The following is a 25,293-nucleotide window of genomic DNA, read 5'->3' as shown; positions in this document are numbered from 1 at the left end:
AGGCTTCTATCAAACGATGGAAGGCGGCAATGGCTTCAGGTGGCCAGATTCGTGTATTCTGGCCTTTATGGGTCAAGGTTGTCAGAGGGGCAGCCAGTGTCGAATAATGTGGGATGAAGTGGCGATAGTTGAGAAATCCTAAGAAGCGCTGTAGCGCTTTGAGTCCCACTGGCTGCAGCCAATCCCGGATTCCCTTTAGTTTAGCGGGATCCATGGAGAAGCCTTGGTGAGAGATTTTATAGCCAAGGAAAGGCAGACTGGACTTTTCAAACAGACATTTGTCCAATTTCGCAAACAGATGTTTTTCACAAAGACGCTGGAGGACAGTTCGTACATCGGTGCAATGAGTGTCGAGATCTCTGGAGAAGATGAGGATATCGACCAGATAAGCCACAACTTTAGTGTACAAAAGATCTCTAAAAATTTCATTCATCATTCGTTGGAATACTGCAGGTGCATTACAGAGGCCAAAGGGCATCACCAAGTATTCGTAGTGACCATCCCTGGTGTTAAAAGCAGTTTTCCAAATATCATCGGGGCAAATCCTCACCAGGTTATACGCCCTGCGTAAATCCAGCTTCGTGAAGATGGAGGCACCCTAAAGGCGGTCAAATAATTCAGAAATCAGCGGTAAGGGATATTTATCCTTACAAGTGATGGCGTTTAGGCCGCGGTAGTCAATACACAGCCTAAGTGACCCGTCTTTCTTGGTCACAAAAAAGAATACCGCCCCAGCGGGTGATGTAGATGGGCGAATAAATCCTTTTGCAAGATTTTCCTGAATGTATTCAGTCATTGCCTTTGTCTCAGGTAATGACAAAGGATACGTCCACGAGGAGGTGTGGTTCCAGGAAAGAGATCAATCGGGCAATCAAACCTTAGGAGAGGCGGAAGGAGATCAGCCTTCTGTTTAGAGAACACATCTTCATAGGCAGCGTATGGAGCAGGTACGCCAGAGGACGTAGTGGCCAGGGGAACCACAGGAGATGGTATCACTTTTTGGAGGCAGGACTGATGACAAGAAGGACCCCACTCTACTAGTTGCAATGAGGCCCAGTTGAATTGGAGGGAATGCTTCTGTAGCCAGGGGAGTCTAAGTACTTTAGGGTGGATAGACTTATCCAATACTACTAATTCAAGTTTCTCAATATGTAAAGCCCCAGTACGTAACTGGACAGGTTCTGTAATCAAGGAGATTCGGCCGGGTAACGGCTCTCCGAAGATAGAAGTAATGCATAAAGACGTATCGAGCGAACGGGTTTTTATACCCAAAAGCTGCACAAGGTCTTTAAGGATAAAATTACCTCCTGCTCCAGAATCTACCAGAGCAAGAATTGGGAAGGCCCGGGAGACCCAGATTAAAGTGACCGGTACTGACAATTGAGGGGCTGGAGAGGTTACACCCAAGTTCAGGACCCCTACTGAACTCGGGCCAAGGAGTTTCCCAGACGGATAGGGCAAGTCTGTAGATGGTGGTCAGGTGCTCCGCAATACAGACACAGGCCAGTTTGTCTCCACCGGACGCGCTCTTCCAGTGTCAGCCACCCGCGACCCAACTGCATAGGTTCTTACACCTTGACCACTCTAGTGTCACTGCAGGATTGGTAACTGGTGGTGAGCGGGAGCGAACCCGCGAAGGCTTCTTGGGCATCCGACTCTCCCAGAGACGCTCTTGAAGATGATGGTCAATTCAACCTGCCAAATCTATAAGGTTCTCCAGAGAGGAAGGGAGCTCCCGTGCAGCCAACTCATCTTTTAGCTGCAGGGAGAGTCCATCCAGGTAGATAGCTCGGAGGCAGTCTTCCTGCCGAGCGAGCTTGGTAGCCAAAGTCCAAAACTCAATGGTATAATCAAAGAGACTTCTTTGTCCTTGATGGAGGTGTAGTAAGCTGGTGCTTGCCACGGCATGTCGCCCAGGATCATCAAAAGTCTGTCTGAAAACAGCCACAAATTGAGCCAGTTCCTTCAACAAGGAATCCGAGCGTTCCCACAGGGGAGAAGCCCAGGCCAGCGCTTTGCCTTCAATAAACGTGACTTTAGTCAACTCATCCTGGAAGACGGAAGGCTGCAGAGCAAATTGCATGTAGCATTGGTTTATGAACCCTCTGCAGAGTCTGGAGTGTGGAGGCGCTGGAAGTGCCGACAAGGCTCGAGGCATCGATGGAAGTGGCTGTGGAGAAGGAAGAGCTGAATTATTCACAAGGGCACGCAGCTCCACCGAAACCATGGCCTTTGCAACCTGTTGTGTCGGAGGTGGACCCTTGGGCTGAAGTGGGGTTGACGCAACCCGTAGGCGAGGACCTACGGGTCCCCACCGTCAGCAGGTGGAGTGGGCTGAAGCTTGAGGCCCCTGGAGCTTCACCTATATCAGCCCTCGTTCCCCTTGGGTTGAGTCTTTGGATGCTGGGGTCGGCAGGACTTAGGTGGGCCTCGAGATTAGCTAGAGATGAAAGGTGATTCAGCCCAGGGTCAGCAATCGGTAGATGGTGCAGTCCTATCCTGGACTGGATTCGGTACTGGAACTCAGGCGCCAAAGGAACAATGAAGAACTGGAGGCGCTCAAGCAAAGGAAGGCCTAAGCCTTGGAAGTCCATGTCCTGGCCCAAGATGGCGGCGTGAGAGGCTGCAAGTAAAGCTGCTCCTCTGAGTTCTCTCTTTCCTTATCAAGATGCCTGCGAAAAGGAAGGGCAGAAGATGGGTATACCCTCCCGAACCAGTGTTACCTGCTGGCCAAAAGATGATAACAGCCCCGATGTTGGAGAAAATGGGAGATGAAGTCCCTGCTGCGGTGGTTGGAGAGGGAGCTCCGTTACTGCTTGGGGAAACTACCCTCAGTCCCCCGGATTGTAGACCTCCACTGGCCCCGGCGATACGGGCGAGCCTCCAGGAAGCGGCGCGGAATGATGATGTCATCTACCCGACGGGGGGCGGGGATGCCGAGGAGGCAAAACCGCGCTTGCACTGCAATTCTCCTCGAGCCCGTTGGAAGCAACAGGGCCCCGGCCATTGAAAGAAATTTCACCATCAGTATTTCCAGTTGACCTGGCGGAGGAGGAGCACAGGATTCAGGAGGCTCAAAAGGTGGAGGTAACAGGGATATCGGCTGTCCGAGAAGGGGGTGTGTTGTTTCAGTTACCCCCTAAACCGGCAGTGGTCACCCTGGACACATTATGGGACCTTGTGGCTAGCTTGGGACAGCTAATCAAAGACTGTGAAAACAAATATTCAAAGGTAGAAGGGGAGTTGCAGTCCCTAAATCAAAATCTAGGAGGTAAAATAAAAGAATTGGGAAATAAGATGTCTGAAATGGAACAGAAAACTCTTCAAGTGCAGGCGGCAAATGTTAACCTGATTAAAGATATTGGTATGCAGTCCAAGAGGTTGGAATCGCTTGAAAATTATACAAGGCACTTACACTTGAGATTCCTCAATTTTCCTAGGACATTGGGGGAGGATACCCAAAGAACATTAAAAAAAGTTTCTTGTTGAATGTTTAAAATTTGAGGAAACACAGATACCTTTACTTAACAAGGTCTATTTTCTGACAAAGTCCATGAAGAAAACCAGAGGAAACCAGTTGGGAGTTATGGAGAACTTAACACAGTTCATTGAAAGTTCTGCCATAGAGATATTGGATAGAGGTACACTGCTGGTATCTTTCGTCACTGAAAGAGATGACAGTAGTGTAATGAAGGGTTACTTTCAGAATAAAAATGCAGAATTATATGGGCAAATGATGAAAATCTTTCCGGATCTATCTAGATCTACCCAGGTTAGAAGAAGGGAGTTTATAGATTTAAGGCCTCAAGTGTAATCTTTAGGGTATCCTTTTGTACTAAGATATCCTTGTAGGTGTTGTATTAGGCATAAAGATGAAAATTTTGTTTTCACAATAGTAGAACAACTAAAGTGTTTTCTATATGCCAGAAATGTTGACAGCTTAACTGGACAAGGTTAACCATGACAATCATGTAAAAATACTCTGACATAATACGTTAAGCCAGTTTTTTTTCCTTTAAGTGGTATAATACTTTATTGTAACTCCCTATAATTCCAGGCCTTCTCTTATCCATAAATTATTCCTCGAAGAAAAGCATGTAAAGCAAAATATGATTTCAAGATGGAAGTATATGTTTAATCTGTATTTATATGCCTTTTCATTTTCCTGTCAAAGTATGCTGTATAAATACTTTGTAAAAAATTTATAAAGTATGAATTGAAAAAAAAAAAGAAAGTCCACGTTCAGAGGAGAGGCGAGGAGAGGCGTCATTGACAGGCTAGGATCAGAGCCAGCAGTGACTGGAAGTTGTGGCAAGCAACGTAGAACTCTGGACACAGTAAAGTCTGTAGTGTAGTTGTTCAAAGCATGGGTCAGGGCACGGAGAAGGCAGGCATAGTCAATAAAGGCAGTGGTCAAGGCACGGAAAAGGCAGGTGTAGTCAATCAAGGTAGTGGTCAGGGCACGGAGAAAGCAGGCGTGGTCATACGAAGCAGAGGTTCGGGGCTGGAGAGAAGCTTAAGAGTAGTCAGGCGTAGCGAAGGTCAAATCCAGAGAGTCAGTCCAACACATAGACGAAACAGGAACTAGGAGAACAGGAACCGGGAACCACAGGATGACAAGAATACAACGATGAGATGATTCTAGGATCAGCAACGAGTACTCGGCATACGAGGAGACCTGTTGCAAAGGCGACGCTATGGAGCAAGGCCTGAGCTTTTATACGCTGAAGAGTCTGACGTCAGCATCCAGGTTTGCGGCCAGGTTCCCGCCGCGGGCCCTTTAAAAGAATCGATGATGCGCGCGCGTCTAGGAAGGAGTGCGGTGCTGATGGCGGCGTCTCTCCGCGGGCCAAGCAGAGAGGCCCGAAGAACAGGAACATCTTGGCTAGCAACATTGGATAGTGTGGCAGGGCCGGAGGCACTGGAGGAAACCCAAGGTTGGAGCTGGCGGCCCACCACCACCAGCGAAGAGGAGCCAGGAGCTGGAGTCCGTCTGAAAAGGTGAGAGGGCTGCGCCGCGGGGCTGCTGCGGGCGGCGCGCGTAACACCAAGACCTCCTCAGGCAAGGGGTAAAGCTTGTCCATTGCCCTGCTGACTTTGAGGCCCGTCTCAGGGGTATCCCACTCCCAGAGCATCATCTGTCTGAGCAAGTCATGCAAAGGGAAGGTCATAGCAGGCTCCCGCAAGCCAGCGAGAACAGAGTCCACTGTGTTCAGGCTTGGGTCCGAGGGAGATTCCACAATTCCTAGCTCCTCCAGGATATGAGGAATTAGGGACGCCAACTTATCACACTGAAAAAGACACACCAGCTTAGGGTCATCCCCCTCCACTGACGGTAGGTGTTCAGGCTCGGCATCAAGGTCCAGGGCATCTGGAGGCGGAAGGGGGTCCACAGGCCCCTCCCCCAGGTCCGATTCTTCGGCAGCGAGCTCCCAAGTGGCCTCCCCGGGGCCTGGGGGTCTGAACTCTCCAGATCCTGGTCACCGACGGCGTATCCTCCCTCCTGAGGTTTTTAGCCGGCGGACCCATGGGCACCTGGGGGTTGGGGAGACCCCGCTTGCAAGCACCACTGGCTAAAAAGGCCTGGTGCATTAACAAGATAAACTCAGAAGAAAAGACTGTGGGCCCCCCGAAATTCCCCTTCGGGGACACGGGGTCCTCACCACAGAGCTCTTCCACTGCTCCCCGGGTCACCCTAGGGCTAAAACTGGCCAGAGAAAGCGCTGGGGGAAGATCCCCGCCCCCCACAGGTCTCCTCCGCGGCGCAAAAAGCGTTCAAAATGGCCACCATTCCTGCACTCAGGGGAAACGGATCAGCTGGGAGCTCCTGAGCAGCGAGCAGCCTCCCGGCGCTCAACTGCTGCACAACCGTCCCTGCAAACGTGCACGAAAAGCCCTCCCCACCGGGGAGGCAGTGATCGCAGCAGCTGGAAGAAATGTGGCTCGCCGGCTGCTCACCACAGCGCGAGCATCGGCTCGTGCGCGACATGCTGGTGCCGAAGAAGCGCAGGGCAGATGCTGGCAGCCGCGGGAAGGGGGAGGAAGAACCACCGGGAGGGAAGAAAAAACCACAGACCTTGCTTCCAACATCCCCCCCCCCCCCCGGGCCCAAAATCAGCGACCAGCCCCACAGCACAGCCTAGTAACACTGCCCGAAGTAAGCTGTAGCTGACAAAAAACATCTTTTTTATACCTCAAAAACTTTTAACAGCAAAAAAGAGAAGAAAGGGATACTTCCCTGAAGAACTGGCAAAGGTTGAAGGAGGCTGGAACTGAGGGAGGAGGGAGCTGGACCACCAGTTGTCACCCCACCGGCAAAGACTAAATTTAGGGTTCCCAAACCCTGCTCATCCAATGCCTACAACCAGGGAGGACTGTCCCACCAGGCCTGGGAGGCCAAAGCTGAATTCCTTTTTTTTTTTTAAAGGCCTAGCTTGGATCAGAACCACAAGTTTTGCACCACCTATGTCTTCTGGAGACAGAGAAATACTGAGGAGCAGCAGGTGGCACACCAAGTTAACAGGGCAGTGCCCTTCAAACTTTCTCTGTCTCCATCTGCTGGAAGGGAGGCAAAACCCAGCTGTCTGGACTGATCCGGGTACCTATAGGGAATTTGCATTTCCCAATAGGAGGTGTATTGATGTTCCAAGCAACCTTGCAATATTTGTAGTATCCAAGTGGCCAGTCCCTAAAAGTAGATTCATAGAAACATAGAAATGACGGCAGAAGAAGACCAAACGGCCCATCCAGTCTGCCCAGCAAGCTTCACACATTTTTTTCTCTCATACTTATCTGTTTCTCTTAGCTCTTGGTTCTATTTCCCTTCCACCCCCACCATTGAAATATCTATCTTGATTAGTTAGGGGTAGTAGGGGTAGTAACCGCCGCAATAAGCAAGCTACACCCATGCTTATTTGTTTTACCCAGACTATGTTATACAGTCCTTATTGGTTGTTTTTCTTCTCCCCTGCTGTTGAAGCAGAGAGCCATGCTGGATATGCATCGAAAGTGAAGTATCAGACACATTTGGTTTGGGGTAGTAACCGCCGTAACAAGCCAGCTACTCCCCGCTTTGTGAGTGCGAACCCTTTTTTCTTCTCCCCTGCCGTTGAAGCAGAGAACTATGCTGTATATGTATTGAAGGTGAAGCATCAGGCTTATTTGGTTTGGGGTAGTAACCGCCGTAACAAGCCAGCTACTCCCCTCTTTGTGAGTGTAAATCCATTTTTCCACATTTCCTCTTGCTGTTGAAGCTTAGAGCGATGTTGGGGTCACAGTAAGCATGTGTATGTTTATTGAACAAGGGTATTGTCTCCAGGCAGTAGCCGTCATTCTGGCGAGTCACCCACTCTTCATTGGCGGCCTCTTGACTTTATGGATCCACAGTGTTTATCCCACGCCCCTTTGAAGTCCTTCACAGTTCTGGTCTTCACCACATCCTCCGGAAGGGCATTCCAGGCGTCCACCACCCTCTCCGTGAAGAAATACTTCCTGACATTGGTTCTGAATCTTCCTCCCTGGAGCTTCAAATCGTGACCCCTGGTTCTGCTGATTTTTTTCCTACGGAACAGGTTTGTCGTTGTCTTTGGATCATTAAAACCTTTCAAGTATCTGAAAGTCTGTATCATATCACCTCTGCTCCTCCTTTCCTCCAGGGTGTACATATTTAGATTCTTCAATCTCTCCTCATACGTCATGCGATGAAGATCCTCCACCTTCCTGGTCGCCCTTCTCTGTACCGCTTCCATCTTGTCTTTGTCTTTTTGTAGATACGGACTCCAGAACTGAACACAGTACTCCAGGTGAGGCCTCACCAAGGACCTGTACAAGGGAATAATCACTTCCCTTTTCTTACTCGATATTCCTCTCTCTATGCAGCCCAGCATTCTTCTGGCTTTTGCTATCGCCTTGTCGCATTGTTTCGCAGACTTCATATCATTAGACACTATCACCCCAAGGTCCCTCTCCTGCTCCGTGCACATCAGCTTTCCCCCCCCCCCCCATCGAATACAGTTCATTCGGATTTCCACTTCCCATATGCATGACTTTGCACTTCTTGGCATTGAATCTGAGCTGCCATATCTTCGACCACTCTTCCAGTTTCCTTAGATCCCGTCTCATTCTCTCCACTCCTTCCGGCGTGTCCACTCTGTTGCTGATCTTCGTGTCATCCGCAAAAAGACAAACCTTACCTTCTATCCCGTCCGCAATGTCGCTCACAAAGATATTGAACAGGACCGGTCCCAACACCAATCCTTGCGGTACACCACTTAAAACCACTCTCTCTTCAGAGAAGGTTCCATTTACCATCACACATTGTCTTCTGTCTGTCAGCCAATTTGCAATCCAGGTCACCACCTCGGCCCTCACTCCTAAGCTTCTCGTTTTATTCACCAGTCTCCTGTGCGGAGACTGGTTACTCTTGGCCCCCATCAGCAACCCCATGGTTCCAGTTTCCCTACACCCCCGCCATCGATGTAGAGGGCAGCGCTGGAGCTGCATCCAAGCAAAGCATCCAGCTCAATTGGTCAAGGGTAGCAACTGCTGCAATAAGCAAGTTACTCCCACGCTTATTTGTTTACCCAGCCTGGGCCATTCAGTCCTTGTTGTTGTCTGAATATAATTCCTCTTTTCTTTATTCCCCCCTGCCGTTGAAGCAGTGCGTTGCGCTGGATATGTATTCCCAGTGATGTATCAGGCTTAATTGATTCAGGGTAGTAACTGCCATAACAAGCAAGCTACTTCCATAATTATTTGTTTGCCCAGACTATGTAATTCATTTCTTGTTGGTTGTTGCCTGAATATAAATCCTCTTTTCTTCTTTCCCCCCCTGCCGTTGAAGCAGAGAACTCTGCTGGATATGCATTGAAGTGAAGTATCAGACTTATTTGGTTTGGGGTAGTAACCACCGCAACAAGCAAGCTACTCCCTGGTTTTTTTTGTGAATGTAAATCCTTTTTTTCCACATTTCCTCTTGCCATTGAAGCATAGAGCAATGCTGGAATTGCATTGACATTGAGTATGTTTATTGAATAAGGGTATTAATCTCCAGGTAGTAGCCGTAATTCCTGCAAACTACCCCCATGCCTCTTCTCTTCATTCACATCCTTTAGACTTTATGGATCCACAGTATTTATCCCACGCCCCTTTGAAGTCCTTCACAGTTTTGGTCTTCACAACTTCCTCCGGAAGGGTGTTCCAGGCATCCACCACCCTCTCCGTGAAAAAATACTTCCTGACATTGGTTCTGAGTCTTCCTCCCTGGAGTTTCAAATCTGCTGATTTTTTTTCCACTGGAAGAGGTTTGTCATTGTCATTGTCAAGACAGCCTCAACACCAGGCGTCGCGTGTGGGAAGCCAGATAACATCAAGGGGCACCCTGCAGCGCTTCTCACCCCACAGTCATGGGAGGGGAAGTGAAGGAAACAGCTTGATCTTCACCTGGAACTGGAAAGAAGCAGGATGTAAGTGCTGCAATCATTAGACCCGCCCCCCCATGATGTCACTAACATCGGACAGTTAAGACAGCCTCAACACCAGGCTCAAAGGGGCTCTCTCCTTTGTGCACCCCTTCGTGCAAACCTTTGTGTATATGTAAAAATTTATATTTATGTTTCCTTTGTTAACTAAGCTGTTTCATTGTATTCGACTAAGGAATTTTTTCCTGCTTTTTCTGTTTCACTGTAAACCGGCATGATTTGCATTTAATGCAAGAATGTCGGTATATAAAAGTTAAAAATAAAATAAATAAATAAAATTAGATCATTAAAACCTTTCAAGTATTTGAAAGTCTGTATCATATCACCTCTGCTCCTCCTTTCCTCCAGGGTGTACATATTTAGATTCTTCAATCTCTCCTCCTAAGTCATTCGATGAAGACCCTCCACCTTTCTGGTCGCCCTTCTCTGGACAGCTTCCATCCTGTCTCTGTCCCTTCGGAGATACGGTTTCCAGAACTGAGCACAGAACTCTAGGTGAGGCTTCACCAAGGACCTGTACAAGGGATACATAGAGATTCAATTGTTACTGAATCTCTATGACAAGTGGTAAGTATCCCCGAGTCATCTGGTTAATAACTATTTATTGCGTGTCAATATGAGACCTGGTCTAAGAGCTGGCTGCATAGAATTGGCGTGTCAGTGTGCGTCCTGGTTTCGGGGTGGCTGCATAAGGTTTCAATGTTAGTGTGCATCCTGATTCAGGAATGGCTATATAGGGTTGTGGGTGTCTGACCTGGTTTTGAGGGATGGCTGTGAAGGGTTGCAGTGTCAGCATGCAACTTGATTTTGGAGGTGGCTGCCTAGGTTTGTGGGTCAGTGGTCGTTCTGGTTTTAGGGGTGGCTTCATAGAGTTGCAGTGTCAGTGTGCATCCGGATTTCGGGGATGGCTTCAATGTTAGCGTGTGCCTGGTTCAGGAGTGTTCGTCTGTCCTGGTTTAGAGGTGGCTGTGTAGAGTTTTGGGTCAGTGTACGTCCTAGATTCGGCGATGGCTGTGTAGAGTTGTGATGTCACTGGGCGTCCTCGGACTCCTTATTGTACTAATCCCAGGACGTCCTTTACGGGACATCAACTGGGGAGGTCGTCAGCATGGAGGAGGCGGACCTTAACATCTACGAGAAGAGGTCAACGCGTAGGGACGGTCAGTGGAGGCAGGGCTTCGACGCGGGGCGTTTCGCTGTCGTCGATCAGTGGGGATTCGAGTGGCGCCACGTCACCGCGCGGGTTAAGGATCGGCGAGATGGAGCCCAACACGCTGTTACCGGTAGGAACCGGGCCAATCCCCAGGGACAGAGACATCAGGAGAGACTTCAGGGCGGAAATTCTAGGAGAGATCCCGGGGAGAATGAGGGGGGTGGGGGGCAGACATTGCAGAAGCAGGGAAGGATTGGAAGACAGGAAAAGGAAGCTGAGATCTGAAAATGTCCCCCGGGTCATCACACTAAAGACAGACTTTGGAGGAGGAGGACCTGTTTCATTAATAAAAGGGAGGGGGACCCTGGGAGAAGGAGCTGTCACCTTAGTAAGAGAGAGAAAGAGGAGGAACTGTCTAATTAATAAGAGAGAGGAGGGACCCTAGGGGGAGGAGTATTGTCGCATTAAAAGAGGGAAGGGGGACCCTAGGGGAAAGAGGAGGAAGTGTTGTCTCATTAATAAGAGAGAGAGGAAACCCTGGGTGGAGGAGCTGTCTCATTAATAAGGAGGAGGAGGGACGCTAGGGGGAGGAGGAGCTGTCTCATTAATAAGAGGGAGCCTAGGGGAGGAGGAGAAGTTGTTTCATTAATAAGAGGGAGGGGGGACCCTGGGAGGAGAGACCCTCATAGTACCATGGTAAATGACTGCAGGAAAAGAAAAAATGGACCATCCACTGTGCCCAGCAAGGTGTTTAGGGTTGTAACTGCCGCTCCATGCTCAAATACAGAGATCCATAGGAGAATTATTAAGGGAAGAAGAACACCTTTTTGGTTGAAGGTCCAAACCAAGCAACCTCCTTCCTCACTTCCTCCATCCCCCACCCACCCTCTTCCCCATCTGGGGGTGTGCACTGAGTATTTACAGAAGAATAAAACTCATTTGCAGTTACATACATTACCAACTTCCCCTCCTCCCAAAAAATCCCTTCCGTTTCCCAGAAATAAAAGCCTCCTAGGTGAGTGCTATTCCCCAGATCCTCCCCACTTTATTCCACCTGCTCTACCCCACAGCAGATATTTCTTAAAATGATGCCACCCCCTCCCCCGCCCTCTTATTAATGAGGTGCATTTTGTTGTATGGCAGATTCCACCTTTCAAGAACCATATTCCTACAACAAAATGGCCAGCAGCAGGGCAGGAGCAACGGGATCACTCCTGCCAGAGAGAAACCCACAGATGTGAAAGGGAAGAGGGATAGTGCCAAGCCTGGGCTTTGGGTGCAGAGGGGGAGGCTCCAGGGCTAGCTGTGCACACCTATTGCTGCCCTGATCAAAGTGACCTAGCCTGTTCCCACACCCATCAGAATGTTTGCAGCAAGAATAGCATCATCCTCTGGCTGCTCTCCATGACATATGGAGAGTAGCTTAGTAGTTAGTGTAGTGGGCTACAAACCAGGAGACCAGGGTTCATAATCCCACTATTGCTCCTTGTGATCTTGGGCAAGTCACTTTACTCTCCATTGCCTCAGGAACAAACTCAGATTGTAAGCCCTCTGGGGAGAGGGAAATACCTACAGTACCTGAATGTAATCCACTTTGAAGTGCTGAAAAAAGTGTGAAAAGCAGAATATAAAAATCTAAATAAATATGGGCCTTACAGTCCTCATCTGCTCTCATATTCTAAAATGTGCATGATTATCCATTGTCCTTCAGATTAAAGCAAATGTGGAACATCTTGCCCCCATAATTCCAATTTGCAGCCTCTTCTAAGCCAACCCCTCTCTGCTCTCATCATGCCTGTTTCGGTTTCAGGAACCATCCCTCTATGTCGTGAAGGCTATGTTTATTCTGGACAGTGATGGACAGAGACTGGTGGCCAAGGTAAGGTGTGTACTCTCATCCCCAGGTCATTAGATTTGCCTGAAAAAATGCTTCTTTTTAGTATTTTCCTGTATTACAGTTAAAATCACATATGCAGTCCAAAATAATCTTTTGCAAGACATTATAGAAATTGTACATGTACATCAGGTGAACTTATCGACCTATGATTATAAGCATAGGATTATAAGCCATAAACTGCATTTGTGCAGTTCCAGTGCTGTATACGATGGTCATATTTTTATAGATTTGGCCTATTCTTGTTGTTTGTGTGAGTGAGATATTTTTCTAGGATTTTACAGTCTAACATTCAAGTAGACTGGATGAATTGGGCAAACCGACCAGTTGGTTTTCTACTATATTTCCTGTTATGTTAATCTCTCTTTCCACACTGCTCCTTGTTATCCCCCTCCCAGTTCGCTTCCCCTGTTAACATGTATTTTCAAGCCTTTTTGTTCAAATGTAAATCAGTATGATGTCCCCACTAATACCGGTATATAAAAGTTTCTAAATAAAATAAATAAATAAATATATTACATATAATTCATAAATCATGTTTCCCAAATCCTTTATTGGATAAGATGGGCTTTTATTCACTGCCCTTGTTCCTGGCTGGTAAGGGCTGCTTCCTTCACTGATACGTCTTCCTCACTTTCTTTCCTACAGTATTATGATGAGACCTTCCCATCAGCAAAAGAACAAAAGAACTTTGAGAAGAACACCTTTAATAAAACTCACAGAGCAGAAGGTAAGGGAGAGGGGAGCTGTCCTTAGCCACCCCATGCACTCACACTCTTCTCCTTTTAAGATGCTGTGCCTGCACACAACACTGCATCTCCCCTCCTCTGCTCCCAACAACTCTTCACCATAGCCATCTCACGTGACCTAATATTTAGCCTAAACTCTACCAATCTCTTCCAAAATATTCAGCTTCCTGAAATGTTTGTGTATGTACATGCACACACATGCATTATTCATACATCTACTTAGGTTTCTAAGTATTCATGTAAAAGTTTAGCAGAGAGATGACATTAGACAGCAGACATAATAAATCTTGTACATTACACCCCAACCCCATGCCCCCTTACTGTGAAAACTTTCTCTCAGGTTGCTCCCTCTCCTGCCCTATTCTCCTGGGCCACTCCCTATTGCCTTTTCTTCTCTTGTTTGTAGGTGAGATTACCTTTCTGGAAGGAATGACCATTGTTTACAAGAGCAGCATTGATCTCTTTTTCTATGTAGTGGGCAGCTCTCAGGAAAATGAGGTACGTGTAAGAGAAGTACAGTGGAGTTCATCTACTGTCAAGCTAAGGTGCAATTTCTCCAAACAGATGTCCACAAGAAACCTTTTGTCATTGTGCATGATGTTATACTATTTTTCAATTTAAAACTATAGAAAAGTGACTTACCTTACTACACATTAAAACCTGGACACAGAGAGAGATTAATAGCTTCTGCTTCCTTGGTTCTGTGAAAAAAAAAAAAGTAGAAAATCGGAATGTACACCATACCATGAAATGTCTACTACTCCTCATTGTATGAGTTCAGGTTTGTGCTGATAGATCTGCCCATCCAGCATGAAATTAAACAAACTGCTAAAACAAGAGCCACCTGGGACTACAAAGTCTCTCTCTTGGAACTCCCAGTAGATGAAGCCTACTCACTTATGAACTCTCTCCTAGCATATTTGCCAGTGGCAGCTCAGCATGCAATAGCAGCTAACTAGAAAATAACCAGCAAGCAGCCTTGGGATAACCCAGTGATGGGGAAAACAAAAACATTATTATGTAGATATGAGTGATGGGAAGGGATATCTGTTGTCCCCTAGGGTTAAGGATTGATCCCTTTAAAAAGATTATTGATTTTATAACTGGTCTGCAACTTCAGTTTCGTAAGCTGGTAGTGGTTGATTTAAATTTGCATGCAGACAAGTTATTGAAACACACCACTGATTTTCTAAATGCAATGGATGCTATACAGTGTGAACAGTTTGTGAGTCTGCCGACCCCTAGGGTTGGGCATACTTTAGATATGTCCTTCTCAATTGGCCAAAAGGGTAACTACCCCCAAAAACATATGCCGCTCGATATTCAATTGTATATGGCTAGGTAACTTAGCTAGATGCCAAAGTCTTTTTCAATTCTTTATTAAGATGGAGACGTGTAAAACAATTGTCCGACTCAGGCCGAGTTTCGCCACTATTGAAGTGGCTGCCTCAGGGGCTTAGTGATTCATTGTTTCTCATTGTGAGATGAAAGGCTTTTATATTGTAAACGATCAATGGTGCCAGTGGGAAAAATATACTGACAACGTTCCGTGTCGAAAGAGGAACTTATTAAGATTTCCTTTCTGTTCCACACCCGGGATTGTAATCTCCACTCTTAACTTCAATAGTGGCGAAACTCGGCCTGAGTCGGGCAATTGTTTTACACGTCTCCACCTTAATAAAGAATTGAAAAAGACTTTGGCATCTATCACCTTGTTTCCCTAACGGATTTTTTAGATCACCTACCTTCTTGTTTCTTAAGTAATTTAGCTAGACATAACATATTTGGCTAAATTACAAGGGATATTCAGTGGCATGGCTGGCCTAAGTTAACGTGATAACCAGATAAGTAGTGATATTTGTTCTTAAGTTAACTGGATAAGTAGCGCCTCCTTGATCTGCCCATTTTTTATGCAGTTAAAAGTTACTGGGATATTCAATGGCCCACTAGCTAGCCGGATAAGTTCTATATCTGGCTATCAAGTGCTGAACGCATTTTGAATATGCTGCCCATGACGTTTTTTGGTTGGATTATTACTTTCTTTATTAAGTGAGCAGAAATTAAATTTGACTACATAGAAAAGGCAGATAGTACGCTCCTGCATGGAGCCTGATTAATTTAAGCAGGAATGCCAGGATGAGATGACGAACCTAGATTTGGAGAATAGTACCAGTGAAAAGGTAGTCAACCAATGGAACACCAGTATAGACTCAATTTATACCAAAGTAGTGACTCAGGATGAGATATTTAGTAAGGGGAAAAGAGAAAAGGCCACCTTGGTAACCCATGACTTGCTTTTGATAAGAAGGGTGTTAAGGCGAAAGTGGAGAAAGAAAAAAAATGATCTTAACAGAGGAATATAAGGAAGCTTTACGGGATTATCGAATCAGCTATCAGATTGCCCAAAAAGATTATGCCCGACAGCTAGCTATGTCAATTAACTGACCACTAGAGCTTTTTTCCATTGTGAATCACTAGTTAGCAAGCCACAAGATGAAACTAATGCTATCCAGCCTGCAATAAACTAGCCAATTGTTTTGAAGATAAAATAATGAATATTCAGTGTTAATTATTTTTATCATTACTTGTTCATATTAAAACCTCTGACAAAAAATGTATAGTACCCAAATGGACTGAGTTTTACATGCTAACATCAGATCTCAGTGAGTCAATTATAAATGGTCTATGTTCCACAAGTTTTCCACTTGATCCATACCAATTTGGTCTAATTAAGGAAGTGAAGGCCTCTGCTATTAATATAATTAAGAATATAGTGAACAGATCCTTCTGTGAGAGCCTTGTACCTGATAGTTTAAAATCAGCTACGGTTAGAGCAATTCTTAAAAACAATGACTGTCCATTGCATTACCTCTTAAACTTTTGTCCAATTTCAAACTTGCCTACACTGGCAAAAATTTTGGAAAAAAGTGTATTACAACAACTTGATTATTTCATTGAATGTGAGAGCATACTGGCTGAATGTCAATTTGGTTTCCACAGGCAGTACAACACAGAATTGTTATTACTTGTTTTGATGGATGAGTTACATAGCCACTTAGAGCGGGGAGAAACCGGTATATTAGTTCAACCTGACCTGTTTGCAGCTTTTGATTTGGTTAGACATAACATACTCCTTTGCTAGCTTAGTCAGTTTGGCATTGGAGGGATAGTGTTAAGATGGTTTAAGTCTTTTCTAAAAGGGGGAAACAATAAGTACTGCTGGGAATACCCTACTTTCTTAGCATCCAGTCAAATGAATCCAGAATAAGTGGATTATGCATCTCTATCAGCAGATGGAGACGAAGCAAACTGACATCACAGTATATTATTATTATTATTATTATTATTTTACAATTTTATATACCGACCTTCATAGTAGATTACCATATCGGATCGGTTTACAGTTTAACAGAGGGAAAAAAACTAGAGTAACAAATTCACGTAAACGAAAGATAACCAAAGCAGGAATAAGTCAAAGTTACAATCAACAGGGGGCGGGAACTTGGAAGCTTGCAACAAGCTGGAAAGAAGAAAAGGCCAGTAAAGTAATTTTACCGTAGAGTACAAGTTACAAACTTAAGAACGGTGCTTTAATCTGAAGTCTAAGAGTCCATTTATTTTTATATATACCCCTGCAGTGATATCAGCCTGTATATATACCCCTGCAGTGATATCAGCCTGCCAGTATTCTCCGTCTCCAGCAGATAGTGGACGTGCATCTCCCTACTGCAGATTGCTTCATTTTGTAAAAGGAGAATTAAGGATAATACATTGCCCTACTCTCCTGCGGTGATACCAAAAGGACCCTTCCCCAGTTGAGAATTCCTGAGGTGATTTCCTTGGTCCCTCAGATGAGTGCCTTGGTCTGGTAGCTGGTTTTGCAGCCAGCATGGACTTACCTGCTTAAGCGGCTGAAAGGCAGCGGGCGCAGGAAGCCAAATGCAGCGGTGACAGCATATGCCCTCTCTCCCCGCAGCTGGAGACTGTCTCTGTACTCAGCCAGGTAAGGCTGAGCTCAGGTAAGTTTAAAAAAGAAAGAAAGAAAGAAAATATATTTACAGAGACATAAAAGAAGTCTTTTGTAGTGTAGGGCTGCCTCGTTTTTCCCAGTCTCCATGCTTGGTGTGCTGTTCTGACGTTTGTCCCGCTCCGTGGAAGGTCGAAGGACATGGGCAACCTGGTGGGTTGAGCAGCCTCTGTAGGCTAGGCCCCACTCAGGCTTTTTCGCTGCATGCCGCATGGTAAGCCGCAATGGCTTTTCATGCACTCTAATTAGACTAACTGTTGCGTCTGTCGGTCGCAGACGGCTGCGACCGCTCTGCCTTACCTCTTTTCTTCATTTTTCTCTCTCCTTGGGCAAGATGGCTGCCTCCGGTGCCAAGGGTCTCGGCGTCTCCAACCTAGCATGGGCGTTCTAGTCCACCATGCTCACTCCTGTGGCATCCTAGGGCGCACATGCACACATCTCCTACGCTCAAATACACTTCATGCTGGGAACGTTGGGGGCGGCCCCACCGCATGACGTCAATACCTCCGGGTATATCAAGCCTCCGCTTCGCTACCACTTTTGAGTTAGCAAGGACTTCGATTTAGCTACTCTGACCACTCTAAGCTGCATGCTTAGACGCCGCTTTCACTCCAAGGGCCTCCCTCCTCTAGAAGCTCTAGACACCCGCTCCTCAGGGGTCTCTCGCTTTCAACTAACCTTCAGGGCCTCTACTAACTAAGACAACCGCTCCTCGGGGGTCTTTCTCTCTCTTCTCCATTTCAGGATATCGGACTATCAGGTACTCGCTCCTCGAGGGCCTACCAGCCTATGTATCCTGCACCACGGAACTTCGGTCCCACCATTTCATCATCAGGAAGACGCCTACATTCCTGTGAGTACCTCTACGATCCGGTGCTCCAGCTCCTCCCACCAGTCGTGGCGTTACCCGCACTGCGGTCTCCCGCCTATCGTGAACATTTGGGTGAGATTTTACATCCGAGCCTGTTGAACGTATTGGTACCTCGTGGATCTCAGTGCATTACCTTCCTGCCTACATCATCTATCTACAGCAGTACAATAAAGCCCTCCATTCATACTGTGTCTGCTATCTGAGTTCAGCCTATCGCTGTGGTTCCCCACAGGGTCCCTCCCTGTGGGCGGAGTCATCACCATAGCGACCAAGGGTCCACAATGCCACAAACATAACATTAACCTTTACAGGATTGTCGTTTCGATGTGTGCATCTAGCTGTGCGTCCAAGTTGTGCGTCCAGTTTTTGGATGCTTAGTCGGGCCTTGTATTCTTAAGTGCTGCACGCTTACCTGCATGCCCAAGTTACATTGTGTGCTTAAATTTTTTTTTACGGTGCTTAGTTTTGGGACGCCTAAGTTTTGGACACCTGTGCATTGGGACGCCTAGGTGTGAGATGCTAAGTGTTGGATGCCTAATTTTTGGACACCTAGGTTGGATGCCTAATGTTTTTGAACATACAAAAAAAAACAAAACCAGCTAGATGCACGCCTCTGGCCGCCGCTTAAGTGCACTGACGGCTATAATGGCACGTATGCCTAAGAAACCTAAGCGCCTTTCTCTTTGCACTGCCTGTCATATTCGGGCATCTCAGCCAGAAGTGCCCGCTAACTTGTGCCAGTGCTGTTTGGAGGCTCAAGAAGAATTGCCTTCTTCTGATTTCACTAAGCTTGGTTCTTCCCAGCTGGATCTAGGCATGGGTACAAATGGCTCAGGTGGGGTGCATGATTTTGGAACTCTCCTAACTGGTTCTTCAGCATGTGTTGGTAGCTCAGTTTGTACACCTCAAGTACCTCCTGGATTGGATGCTTCTACCTTTTCGTGGGTAGAATTTTTCCAGGGATTGCAATCCTTTCTCCAGGTGCAATCTTCAGCTCTTTCTAATACTCCCAGAGCAGAGTCACAGGTAGGAACCTTGTCGGGACCTACTGTTAAGCACCAGAGTACTGCTAATGTGATAGCGGGACTTCTCAATGAAAGTCAGGATGGCATGGATGATGATGCCGATTCGGACTCCCTTGAGGATGGTGAAATTCTTCCAGGATTAGAACCGTATAAAACTATGCTATGGTTCTTTGATAAAGATGAACTGCCAGCTCTGATTTCCCAGACCTTGAAATTGCTTGGCGTTCCTGGAGCAGACACTGTGACTGGGCCAAAGAAAAATCCTATTTTGGTTTCTTTCCATAATGCCTCTTGTTTTTTCCCCATGATGGAAGCCATTCAAGAATTAATTGATCTTGAGTGGGGCGCCCCAGAGACTAATTTCAAAGGGGGTCGGGTTTTGGAAGGCCTGTACCCTTTGGATCTGATGGCAAGAGAGTAATTAAGTTTTCCAAAGGTAGATGCACTTGTGTGTGCAGTCTCCAAGCAGACCACTATTCCTGTGGAAGGAGGAACAGCCTTGAAGGATGCTCACGCTAGAAGGATTGACACTATCCTTAAGCAAGCATCTGATGCAGTGGCAATGACCTTGCAGATTGCTTCTTGTTGTTATCCCAGGAGGGTGATGACTCTAGAGTGAACTCCAGGGCAAAGAGAAAGGCGCTTAGGTTTCTTAGGCATACGTGCCACTATAGCCGACAGTACACTTAAGCGGCGGCCAGAGGGGTGCATCTAGCTGTTTTTGTTTTTTTTTTTGTATGTTCAAAAACACTAGGCATCCAACCTAGGTGTCCAAAAATCATATTAGGTGATTTTAACCTGCACATGGACATCCATCCCCTATCAAATACATGCCAAACGCTAATTGACATAATGATTGCACTAGGATTCAAACTAATCACAGACAAACCAACACACAAAGCAGGAAACTCATTAGACCTGACATTCATTAACAGCAACTTCCTAGAAAACATAAAAACATACTATACTCAAATCCCATGGTCAGACCACTTCCTCATTCAATCCACGATTAAGCATACAGGTCCAATAGAAAAGCAAAGAAATGAACCAGTCAAATTTAAATACCGTCCACCCTACAACACAGAAATACTAAAAGATAAATTTCAGGAAGAACTAGCAGATCTCAATTACACAAATAGCTGCACGGCAACAACTGCATGGGTTAACAGGACTAATAAATTGGCAAACGAAATAAACCCCATAAAGAATGCCCACATTAAAGATCCTAAACAAATAAATCCATGGCATAATGAACAAATAAAAGAAGTGAAGCAAAACCTCAGAAAGAAGGAAAAAAAATGGAAAAGAAATAAAACAGCCGAGAATTTAACAAAATACAGAAAACATCTGGCCTATTACAAAAAAGTAATTCTAGATACCAAAAAGAAATATTTCAGCTCTAAAATAGAAAAGTTTGCAAATAATGCTAGAACACTGTTCAACATAGTCAAAGATCTCACCAGCAATAAAACAAACACCCCTCAGAACTTACAAGAGAATCGTTGCAACAAAGTAGCACAGTTCTTTAAAGACAAAACTGAAAGAACAAAAATTCCAAAAACTAAGCAAGAGATTAAGATGCACACAAGAGATGTTAAAAAATGGTCTGCATTTGATGAGATATCAAATACTGATGTCGAGAACATGTTAAAAAAATTAAATCCTGCTCCACATCCAATTGACACCATACCCATAATGGAGTTAAAAAAAATTAGCCAATATAGCAGCACCATCACTAACAAAAATCATTAACTTTTCCCTAGAAGAAGGATCAATGCTCAATATCCTGAAAGGGGCCATTGTTAAACCAATCATTAAGAAAAAGAACCTTGACCCCAAAATCTGAACAACTGAACAACCGGTTTCAAACTTACCTCTAATAGCAAAACTAATAGAAAAAACAGTCCAAAAACAATTATCAGAACATCTTGAAAGTAATAATGGCTATATCCTGCACAACATGGATTTCGCAAACATTATAGCACTGAAACATTACTCATCACTATCTGACAATATCTTAAGAGGGTTTGACACAGGAACACACTACATTCTAGTTCTATTAGACCTTTCCTCAACATTCGACACTGTGAACAACGAAATACTGATCAATAGACTAAAAGAAATAGGACTCCAGAATAACACAATAAGCTGGTTCAAGTCATACTTAAGTAACAGATTTTTCCAAGTACAAATCAATAACTCAATATCAGAAAATGTAGAGTTAAAAACAGGAGTGCCACAGGGATCAGCCCTGTCTGCAACACTTTTCAATATTTACCTCTTCCCAGTATGCCACCTACTCGCAGGACTGGGAATCATACATTACATCTACGCGGACATACAACTATTGTTACCCATTGACAACACAATTGAAGAAATGATAAAGCTGGCCAATATGTACCTAGACATAATCAAACAGCTACTAAACCAAATGGAGTTAGTAATAAACATTGAAAAAACAGAATTCTTACACCTCGAACGAAAAAATATAAACCCAATTCAGTCACCAATAGCAATAAAAAATAATCAAACTGTGGAATTAGCAAAGTGCGTAATCTAGGTCTAATAATAGACCCTGAACTAAACCTGAAACAACACATTTACGCGAAACTAATGGTTCTCAGAAAGTTGAAACCTTTACTAACCCTGGCAAATTTCCGAACAGTTTTACAGGCAGTGATATTCGCAAGCACTGATTACTGTAACGCCCTGTTACTAGGTTTAACTCAAGTGACCATTAGACCGCTCCAAATACTGCAAAATTCAGCTGCTAGAATATTGACAGGAAAAAAGAAAAGAGACCACATTACAGGAACACTTGCAGAACTACACTGGCTACCTATTGAACAAAGAATACAATATAAAGCACTGTGTATAATACATAAATTAATCCATGATGAAAAAGTGGAGTGGCTAAACACAGCACTTCGTGTACATGTGCCATTCAGAAATCTAAGATCGGCTAATAAGGCGCTATTAACTGTTCCATCTGTTAAATCAGCACGACTCACACAAGTAAGAGAGTGAGCGCTGTCACTGGCAGGACCTGTACCTTGGAACTCAATGCCACTCGAAATTAGACTGCAGAGAAGCTTTAAACTTTTCAAAGTGAGTCTAAAGACCTGGCTTTTTAAAGCAGAACGAACGAAAACAAATGAGCACGTAAGTAAGCACGAAGCAATCAGTTTTATTAAAATTTCTCTCTCCTATCTCCTAATACATATTAGAGTGTTACATTTTTATAAGAACCGTAAAGAAGTTTTCTTCAACCAACATATAAGTAAAATCAACACATAGCTTTTTATATTAAAAACATGTTACCGGGGGGCGCTGTTCCGCGGCCGATGGGATAAGACGTGTGCGTGCTGAGCTCCGTTCCCTCCGCGCTGAAAACACCTTAAAAGCAGCTGATTTTTTCCTGCCCCGGTCTGCTCTGCCGTGCCTCCCTCTGCCGTGCCTGCGCTCATGACGGCGAAAAAAAAGACGGCAGATCTAAAACATTTTGCCTACGGTAAGGCACATGCCGAGGAGGGGCCTGTGGGCATCGATCCGACCAGCCTGGATTTTGACGCTGCCGAGGGCCCTGGGACCGCGATCGGACCCCTCCCCCCACAGGCTCAGCTTACCCCGGGAGACGCTGTCACTAAGGAGGAGATGAGGGGGTGGTTCATGGAGCTCCGTGCCGATATGAAACAGCACAAACAAGATCTGATGTCCTCCATGGCTGACATTAGGGAGGACTTAGCTGCACTTGGTCGCCGCGTGGATGATGTGGAGGGGAGGGTGGATGGCCATGGGGAGGTCTTGAATAAAATGGCGGATCAATAGCAGAAATTTGATACAGAATTGTCTGCCCTCTCTGACAAGCTGGAAGACCTAGAAAACAGGAATAGGAGATGCAATCTCTGTATTAGAGGAGTGCCAGACAGTCCGGAATATGTGGATGCCCATAGCATTGCCCAACAAATCTGTATTTTTATCTAACAAATGGCCTCCCCGGACCAGGATAACAACTCTGCAGAGGCCTCTACCATCCGGCTAGAACGCGCCCACCGGGCACTGGGACAGCGAGGTGAGCAGAGATCTCGGGACATTATCATCTGTTTCCACAGTTTTCTGCAGAAATCCCAGGTTTATGAAGCGGCCAGAAAGCAACGAGATATTCAGTGGAAGTCTCACTCCATCACAATATTTCAAGATTTGGCTCCAGTGACCCTTAAACGCCGCTATGACCTGCGTGAAGTCACGGCGGCTCTGCGATCGGGTGAGACACGCTATAGATGGACTTTTCCATTTGGACTACAATTTCAAATCCAAGGCGTGACATATCGTGTCAAGACACTGACGGAAGCAGCAGAGGCTTTCAAGCAGGCTCAGCTACCAGTTCCGTTTCAGATACCAAAGCCGGCCGCGGCCCGCTCCAAACCAGATGCCATGCCTCGCTGGCAGCGAGCTGGAAAGGGCGGACGTCGCCTCCGTCGCCACTCGGGAGCTGCTGGAGGGTCCATGTCTGATCAGGGTTGAGCAGTCGGCCTCATCATTGGTCCTTCTTACCAGTCTTCCTACCATGGAGGTGGTTTTGGAGTTGGTTTTTCAAGGCACCCTTTTTGCCTGGGGTATCTGCATTAATCACAGGCGATTGGGTGGATAACTTTTCTGCCCTATTGAGTTATGACGAATTATGTTCCTGTTTGCATTTTTGGTGTTTTCATATTGTTCTGCTATCCTTTTGCTTCAGAGGGGGGGACGGCCTCGGCACGGGGAGTTCCCTGTGTGCCGGGTACAGTTGCAGCCCCCTGAAGGTCTGCTTTCCACTGGGAATGGTGGCATGCCTTCCATTATTTGGGGATGACAACAGGGTATCTTACTATTGTACTGTGATCTATGTGTGGCGTTTACTGTATATGTGGGGGGGCTGTCTACACCGATGTTTGGATGGGAGTCTGGGGCCTGGAGAGCTCTGGGAATGGCCCTATGTTTATCTAACCCCTCTTTCCTCCTATGGCCACTAAAATTATCTCCCTAAATGTAAAGGGGTTAAATACTCCCCGAAAAAGGGTACTTTTCAGAAAAGAATTGCAAGTGCAACAGGCGGCTCTAGCCTTTGTTCAGGAAACGCACATCCGTAAGCGTTTTGAACACTTGCTAGTTTTTCCCTCTTACCCCAGCACTTATTGGGCAGCCAGCACAAAGAATTCCCACTATGCAGGGGTGGGGATTCTTGTTTCTCACACCTTAGTCCATGACTTGGTGCACAAGGTTCTGGACCCCCAGGGCCGGTATTTACTACTTAAACTGAGAGTGGGCGGCCGTATCCTGACCCTGGTTAAAGTTTATTTCCCCAATGTCAACCAAGCATCCTTTCTGAAAGAGATAGACCAGTTACTGATTGGTCAGGCAGCTGGAGACATTATATTGGGGGGAGATTTTAACTTCTCTATGGACCCTAAGGTTGACAATTCCTCTCAGCCTACTAATGCCTTCTCTGGGCTACGTAAAGCGTGGCGTGCATTCCTGACGCGCTGGCACTTAGTAGATATTTGGCGGGATAGGTACCCGACCTCGAGGTCCTATACCTTTTTTTCTGCGCCTCACAAATCTTATTCCCATATTGATTACCTTTTTATTGGGGCCCATATTCAAAATCTTGTTCGGGCAGTGGGCATCAATGGCATCACGTGGTCCGATCACGCGCCTGTCTGGGCAACAGTGGCCTTCCTCGACACTGTTGGCGGCCTACGTGCTTGGCGTCTAAATAGCAGTTTGTTGAGGGATATTGCCTTCACCAAACAGCTCGACTCCAGCATACGAGAATATTTTAGGGTCAATAACACGGACGGCATGTCTGCTGCCACACTTTGGGAATGCTCCAAGGCCGTGGTCCGAGGGCTTTTGCTATCTCGGGCGGCTTTTTGCAATAAGGAACGAGAGGGCAAACGATCGGCATTGGTGTCTGACATTACCCAGCTGTCGCAACAGCATGCTGCCACCGGGTCGCCTGCACTCTATACTCGCCTTTTACGTGCTAAAGACCTGTTACGCTCTATAGATGATGCTTATGTGAGTCACCAGCTGAACCTGACCAAACAAAAATA

General features: G+C 46.0%; 1 protein-coding gene across 5 annotated transcripts in view; it reads left to right on the top strand.

The window, feature by feature from the left end:
• The first annotated feature begins 9,936 nt into the window (after positions 1-9,936).
• The window catches only part of COPZ2 (coatomer protein complex subunit zeta 2), a 74,044-nt gene continuing 58,687 nt past the window's right edge, over positions 9,937-25,293 (top strand). For 4 of the 5 annotated variants that reach the window (XM_029572553.1, XM_029572551.1, XM_029572549.1 and 1 more), the window contains exons 1-4: positions 10,608-10,762; positions 12,443-12,511; positions 13,175-13,256; positions 13,682-13,773. In XM_029572553.1, the coding sequence (XP_029428413.1) occupies positions 10,739-10,762; positions 12,443-12,511; positions 13,175-13,256; positions 13,682-13,773 (267 nt within the window). In that variant the 5' untranslated portion in view covers positions 10,608-10,738. Of the gene's footprint in view, positions 10,047-10,607; positions 10,763-12,442; positions 12,512-13,174; positions 13,257-13,681; positions 13,774-25,293 lie in introns of those variants that run through there. The other variant, XM_029572552.1, reaches the window with a different exon arrangement.

This window comes from Rhinatrema bivittatum, chromosome 12, assembly GCF_901001135.1.
Source record: "Rhinatrema bivittatum chromosome 12, aRhiBiv1.1, whole genome shotgun sequence".
Lineage (NCBI taxonomy): Eukaryota > Metazoa > Chordata > Amphibia > Gymnophiona > Rhinatrematidae > Rhinatrema > Rhinatrema bivittatum.
This window is presented reverse-complemented; position numbering and strand designations above follow the sequence as displayed.